Source organism: Convolutriloba macropyga, chromosome 4 (assembly GCF_964194025.1).
Source record: "Convolutriloba macropyga chromosome 4, txConMacr16.3, whole genome shotgun sequence".
Lineage (NCBI taxonomy): Eukaryota > Metazoa > Xenacoelomorpha > Acoela > Convolutidae > Convolutriloba > Convolutriloba macropyga.
Window position 1 is genome coordinate 77319323 of NC_134471.1, and position 7891 is coordinate 77327213.

Consider the following 7891-nt stretch of genomic DNA (forward strand, 5'->3'; position numbering starts at 1 on the left):
CATCTTACGAGCAGTCTGTTGCAAGTACATGTACATGTAAGATACATTAGGCGAGAAAGAATGTGCATAAAATTTGCATGCATATGACTCATTATGTTGACAAAATACAGCCTATACATAACCAGAAGTGACATATACATAGTAATGATCTTCAAAAAACGCATGATGCAAATTGTACTGATTCAGTACTGAATTCGACTCACAGTTAGGTACGGGTGATAAATTTTCATCTTGATTTCAAACTAGTGATCAGATGTGAGTTTGGTCTCAAACGTGTTCATCAGTCTCACATTGATCTAAACACTGTTGATCAACTGTCACTTGTTTTTGCAAACTATTGATTAGAATTCACGTTTTAGCTGGAGATCAGAGTCACTTAAGTCTTGACACAGGAGAACAACTGTCTTTTAGGTATAAATCTTGTTGCTCAAATGTCACTCTGCTGTGGGCCCTCTTCATCAGAATTGACTTTGCACTGGCGATTGATGATCAGAGTTCAATTGGGTCTTCACACTGTTGATCAGAAGTTAAAATGGCAGACACTGTTGGTCAGATTCTTTTTTGACCTCTACTCTACACCGGAATTCAAAAGTCACTTTGTTTGGCAAAAGATTATGCGAGTTCACTTTGGTCTGGAGGCTGCTGATCAGTTGTCACTTTGTTCTAGACACTGTTGGTCAAATCTCACTTTTATCTGAAGACTACTTATCAGCTACCATTTTGGTTTGCGCACCCTTGTTAAGGTGTCAACTTGATCTGAAGCTTGTTCATTTGAGGTCAGTTTGATTTAAACTGTTCATCAGATGTCAGTTTGGTCTCTAAACTGTTGGTGAAATCTCACTTTGGTCTGAACACTCCTGATCAATTGTCACATTGGTTTGGAAACTCCCGATCAAATTTCCTTGCAGTCTGGAAATCGGAAGTCACTTATTTTGGGGCACCGTTGATCGGCATTAAAATTGATCTGAACACTGTTGATCAAATCTCGCTTTGATCTAGACACCTTGATCAAAAGTAACTATGAACTGGTGATTGTTAGTCAGAGTTCGAATTGGTCTTCAAACTATTGATCAAAAGTCAAATAGGTAAGACCAAGGTTAATCAGAGGTTACTTTGGCGTGGACACTGTTGATCAGATTCCGTTTTGACCTTTACTCCGGTATACAAAAGTCATTTTGTTCGGAAAAAGATGATCAGAGGTAACTTTGTTCTAGACAGTGTTGACCAAATCTCACTTTGATCTGGAGACTGTTGATTCGCTGTCACTTTGTTTTACACACTCTTGTTAAGAGGTCAAATTGATCTGAAGCTTGTTGGTCAGAGGTCAGTTTGGTTCGATATTTTTCACCAAATGTCAGTTTGATCTCGAAACTGTTGATGGAATCTCTCTTTGATTTGAACAATCTTGATCAAATGTCACTTTGGTTCGGAACAATCAAAGGTCATCGCGCTCTAGAGATCAGAAGTCTCTTTAATTTGGGCACTGTTGATCAGCTGACAATTTGATCTGAACACTGTTGATCAAATCTCGCTTTGATGCAGATACTGTTAAGCAAATGTCACTTTGGTTTCGAAGCTCATCAACTAAAACCACTTTTTTACTGGACATTGTTAACAAGAGGTTGTAACACTGTCAATCAAAAAGTGAATCGGTCCGGACCCCAATTTAGAGGTCGAATTTATGAAAAGACTTTTACAGTCGACATGGGGGGGTAGTTTCCCTGCCTTAAATACACAGTCGACTCCCTTAGTAACGACGAACTAAAGTCTTTTCATAAGTCGGCCAACGGTATTTTCATATCCGATATTGGTCGATTCTAGGGTCTTTTCATACCCGGATAACGGTCGACCCATAGTCAGTCCATAGATGATACCGTCGACCTAAAGTCTTTTATTAAGTCGACCAATGGTCTTTTCATAACCAGTACGGTCGACCTAAAGTCTACTTCATAGGTCTTTTTTACCAAACATTTGGTGCATTTTTAGGGGTTCATGTGTTCTTTAAATCCCAGCGTTGAGCACTCTGTATGTACAAAGACAAAATCAAATGCACTAAAAACATCTCAATGATGTAGAATGGAAGGACAATATGTTGGCTGGAACAAAGATTTTTTAAAAAAGAAACTTTGTCCTTGTCCAAAAGATTTTGCCAACTGAAGCAAAACCATGGACACTTGCAACTACTTTATATGCAAAAACGCATCAGTTAAAACTCAAGGTAAAGCAGTGTCATATCGGTCGACTTAAAGATGTTCATGACCATATCGGTCGACCTAAAGTCGACCATGACCATATCGGTCGACCTAAAGTGACGCATGACCATTAGGGTCAACCTAAAGCCGACCAAGACTATTAGGGTCGACCTAAAATCATTTCAAAACCAACATTGGTCGACCACGGTCTTTTCATAATTCGACATCTCAACTGGGGGACACTTTAATTAGAAAGCTGTTGGATGTGGAAAGTGCTGTTTAAATTTCACGTTATTCTGGACCCTTTTCATTAAATTTCACTTTTGTCTGGACACTGTTGATATCATTTTGGTGTGGCCACTGCTGACTTTGAGTTGAAACGGTTGATCAGATGGCACTTTGATCTCAACTCTGTGGATCAAAATTCACTTTGGTCAGCACAATTTTGATCAAATGGTCACTTTGGTTTATAATCTCTTGATCAGAGGTCAAATTGGTCTGGAAATCTTTGCTCAGAAATAACTTGAGTTTGAACCCTGTTTATCGGCTGTCAATCTAATCCGGACAATGGTGATCACGTGTCACCTTTGGCTTGGACTCTGTTGATCGAATTTGACTTTGATCGCGTCACAATTGATCAAATGTCTCTTTTGGTTTTGATTATCTCTCTCAGAGGTGAAGTTTGTTCAGTTGTGAATTGGGTCTTCACATTGTTGCTAAAAAACCAATTTGTCTGGGCACCTCTAATCAAAGGTCAGTTCAATACACTGTTGATTAGAGGTTTTTGGTCTGGATACTGCAAATCTGAGCATACTTTGATTCTGGTCTGTACAATGTAGGTCAAAGGTGAATTTGATCGGGGCATGGTTGATCAGAGATATCATTGGTGTGGATATTTTTGATCAACTGTCACTTTGGTCTGGAAAATTTTGGACACGTTCACATGCGTTAATCAGAGGCCGCATTTGGTCGCATTTGTATGCATAATGTTGATCAGATCCCACTGTGGTCTCAACGCTGTCGATTAGAGATGATTTTGGTTGAAGACAATTGATCAAGTCCCACTGTGCTCTGGATGATCTTAACCAAATAGAATTTTGGTCTGGACACTGTTGATCAGAGGTCACATAGGCTGGCCATGGTTAATCAATATCAATTTTTCTGGAACTTTTGGTATCGGCTGGAGATTGTTGATCAAATGTCCTTTTAGTAAGGTCATTGTTGATCAGAGATCATTTCGTTCTGGACACTGCTGATCGGAGTTCACTATTGTCTGGAACTTTTGATCAGATCCCAGTGCGCGCGGAACGATGTTAATGTGATGAAATTTTCTCTGGCTACTGTTAATCTGAGGACACATTGGCTGGCCATTGTTGATTATCTTATGTCAACTTGTTCTGACACTGTTGGATTGAGGTCAGTTCTCTCTGGACACTGTTGATTAACTATCATTTTGCTTTGGTCACCGTTAATCAGAGGTAACTTTTGCATTGAAACTGTTGATCAGATGTTATTGTGGTGAAAGGACTAGTTTTCAGTTGCGAATTTTGTCTGCGAAAGTTTTACCCGATCCCACTATGGTTTCTATACTATTGATCAGAGGCCTTTTCGTTCGCTATTGAACGCCCTATTGATCGGACCCTATTGATCGCCCTATTGATCATATCAGCCTGAACACTGTAGATCAGGTCTCATTTCAGTCCGAAAACTGTCGACCAAATGTTACTTTGGTAGGACACTAACTATCAGATGTCCCATCAAGCTGGTCACTGCCTAACAGGGCTAATTTTTGTAATGATACTGCCAATCAGATTTCTCTTTAGTCTAGGGTATCTTAATCAGATTAGTACGCACTGTTGACCAGATGTCAGCTTTGTCTTGATTAGAGATAATTTTGGTCTGGACCCTGTTGATCATTGGTCACACTTTTCCGGAGAGTGTTGATCAGAGGTGATTTTGGTCTGGACACTGCTGATCAGTGGCCACACTGTTCCGGAGAATGCTGATCAGAGGTCATTTTGGACTAGAGACTGTTGATCAGTGGTCACACATTTTCGGAGAATGTTGATGAGAGGTGATTTTGGTCTGAACACTGTTGATCAGTGGTCACACAGTTCCAGAGAATGCTGACCAGAGGTCATTTTGGTCTGAACACTGTTGATCAGTGGTCACACAGTTCCAGAGAATGCTGACCAGAGGTCATTTTGGTCTGAACACTGTTGATCAGTGGTCACACTGATCCGGAAAATGTTGATCAAAAGCCATTTTGGTCTGGACACTGTTGATAAGTGGTCACACTGTTCCGGAGAATGCTGATCAGAAGTCAGTTTGGTCTGGACACTGTTGATCAGTGGTCACACAGTTCCGGAGAATGTTGACAAGAGGTCATTTTGGTATGGACACTGATGATCAGTGGTGATACTGATCCGGAGAATGCTGATCAAAGGTCATTTTGGTCTGAGACTATCTGATTCAAGCTTACGTAAACACTCATAATTTGAAATTGTCTGCCGTAACAGAGCCAACTCCAAGCAGTTGTGGACTTTGCAATCAAAAATGGGATTCCCGCCGACGGAGAGGCAGGTTTTTGGGCATACTGGTTCAGATTTCCTGACGCGCCTTTGTATTCAAACGGAACCTTGAGTGAGTCAAATGAGGACATTCGAAAGAACCGTACTCTCTTCACTTCTCGGTTTCCAGAAGGACAATTTCTAATGCCGGACGAATTGTGGAGAAATGAATCGCAGCCTGGAAATACTATGGACGCCCGCGACGAGAAATGCACAGCCCAGAGCCGACTGGGCAAACAGCCGGAATACCTTGGACTGGATGATTATGAATGCGATGGACATCAGTTGCACTTCGCAGTTTGCCAGTCGTTCGGAATACCTGAGTCTAACTACTAGCATTGTAAAAAAAGTTTAATGATTACCCGAAAAAGTACTTCAGTGAAACGAAATTTGACAAATATTTGATTTCAAAAAAATCACGATCTCAATTTTTTAAACGAAACTTTTTTTATAAATCTTGATAAGATTTTGTGAAATTCTAAAAATCCACATGAGAAATAATGCTGATTATATAAAATCGTAACAATCTCAAACAAATTGTTAGCTTCAAAACAGCTAGTTTTCACAATTTTCAAAAAACACTCAACCAACAAACTGCAAACAGCAAAGTTTCACAAACTTTTGCTTTTTCTTACCAAGAAATTTTAGCAAAATCTTCAATTTTCAAATATATTTCAAATTCGGTTTCATTTGGATTATGCTATGGCTTATTATAGTGGTTTGCATTGAACATTTTAATCCCTGGTGTGCGGTCTTTTGATTTTAAATACTACAGGTTGAGGTGTCTGCTTGAATTTCTGCAAAAAACGTACTGAAACGTATTTTTTCAACTTTTAGCTCCAAATTGTTACTTCACGTTGAAATTAGAGGCGCAGAAAATGGTCGATGCTATGGAAGTAATACTCAATTTTTATCCCGAGGAGGAAAGTCTACACTTTCTACTTTACAGTTGTAGCCTAAAGAGTTCTCTAATCAGATTTGAGAAAAAGACTCAGCATTTGGGTGAGATGTTTTAAGTAGCACAGAAGTTCATTGGTTTTTCAAATTAAAATTTACTGATGCGTTTTGCTGTCGAACTTTTCGAGCAATTTATGCTGTGCTTTAGATTTCGTATAGCACTTCTTAAGCAACAAAATTGAAAAGCACAGGTTATAAAAATATTTAAAAATTCTTAATGCTGAAACAGTTGCGGAGATTAAAATATTAGCATCAGAAGACAATTAAAATTTTGACTATCTTTTTAAGGTCAAAATTATTGCGTTCGAGGAATCATAGCAGGTTAAAAAACTGTATAACTCATCGCAGAACTCCGTCTTGTTGTGATGATAGCTGTGAATTTAAGCTTTACCAATTTTAAAATAAATAATTGTTAATTTCCCCTTATATGTTGCAGTAAATAATATTGAACAGCCAGCATTTCAGATGACAGCTTCAACAAATTTGACAAAAATTACCACGTAGTTTTTCTTAAGCATAATGATTTTAATTCTTAAAAGTGATAAGAGCAAGTCAATTTCATACAAAAACAAGAGCTGAACCAAAACATATGTTGAACCGCCAAAAATTAGGTAACTGATGAAACAATTAAAACATTAAACAACAAAGAAATCTCTCTCTTGCCAATTTTACCAAAAATTTAGAGGGGAAACTTTATAGGGGACATTGAAGCCCCCCCCCCCACTAGATACCATGTTCCCACCACAATTTGTTCAAGTTGTTTAACTCGAATAGCATGATTAACCTTGATTAACCTAACTGAGGGACTTGGTACTCGGTATTTTTTGGGCAAAACACATTTTTAAGTTTTCACAAGATTTCTTGTAAAAACTTTAGGGGAAATCGATCTCTCTCTAGTTCTCATTGAGAACTTTATTTCGAGGATGACTTTGTTCATCGTTTTGTTCGAGAGATGACAACAAGAAACTCATTTCAGGACACTCCGCTGTCAACTGGAAGCATCACGACTTCGAGAGACTTGCAGCGAATCAAACCAATAAACCTCTATATGCGAGGTTCTTCTGGAAGCTACATGGACTGGGTCTTTTTCTACCATCCAATCAAGGGAGCAGTAATTGACAATGATCAGTTGACAGACACTTTGAAATTGCAGTACTGGAAGACAGCGCTAAATTGAGAAGCAAGCCCCGATGTTTTTTTCATTAATTACTGTCACAGACGACAACATCAATGTGGCAAAACAAATTTTGCAGAACAGATAATACAACAACAAATTGAACCTCAGAGCTCTTATTCATGGAAATATCACGCATCGTGCACTACCTGCAGAAAAAAACAAGAGACCTGCGAAAACTTGTTGACACGATAGAAGAACATAGATTCTCCTTTTGATCATGGGAAGGCCGCTGGAGCACCGGTACCCTTTCGGTCCACTTCATTGCGGATGTACTACTTTCAGAAGCTCGAATGTTCTAGAAGCGTTTTTCTTAAGATAAGTAACCGCAAACTTACAACAGGTTAAATGATTTTTTATAAGACGCGTTCATCCCCTGGAGTCAGCAGCATCAACCAGCAGCTTTACAATTAAGAATAAAAAATCACATAAGTATCAAAATCACTGAAAAGAAAGCTCTACGCATATATCCCCGCCATGAGTCAACAGACAGTGTGATTGTTGTGAAGTAGAGCAGCGCTTCTTTAAACGTGGAAAGCTTAAACATTTATGTGTTGAGGAGCGGGCCCAGCTGATCAAATTTAAAAGACTCTGTTCCAGAGACCTCAAGCAGCAACACCAAACAACTGACAACCAATCTTCTTTCAGACAACAATTGCAGCGGTAAATTTTGGGCACGAAAATATACCACTAGGAGCAATTCTAGATTCAGCATCATAGAACAACCTCATAACAGAAGCTGCAATACAAAGAGTTCAACTAAGCGGAAGGGAAACAACACTCGTTTTTTTTCGACTTTTTCCCCTTTTTCGAGGGACACTTTAGGGGAAGTCGATCTCTCTCTAATTCTCATTGAGAACTTCGTTTTTATTGAAATTAGTTTTCTCCCTGAAGTACTGAACTCGCGCAGTGTATTTGGCCAATGTTTTCATTTGGGGAAACATAAGAATTCTACATTACAGTCTTTTGCGTGCGTTCTTCTCGTTCTTTACGCTTGT

General features: G+C 39.0%; 1 protein-coding gene across 1 annotated transcript in view; it reads left to right on the forward strand.

Annotated features, from left to right (window-relative positions):
* Positions 1 to 5151, forward strand: part of LOC142338684 (uncharacterized) — a 58547-nt gene extending 53396 nt beyond the window's left edge. Inside the window, exon 3 of the mRNA XM_075388550.1 lies at positions 4712 to 5151. Coding sequence (XP_075244665.1) covers positions 4712 to 5098 — 387 coding nt within the window. The 3' untranslated portion in view covers positions 5099 to 5151. The remainder of the gene's footprint in view (positions 1 to 4711) is intronic.
* The last annotated feature ends 2740 nt before the right edge of the window (positions 5152 to 7891 follow it).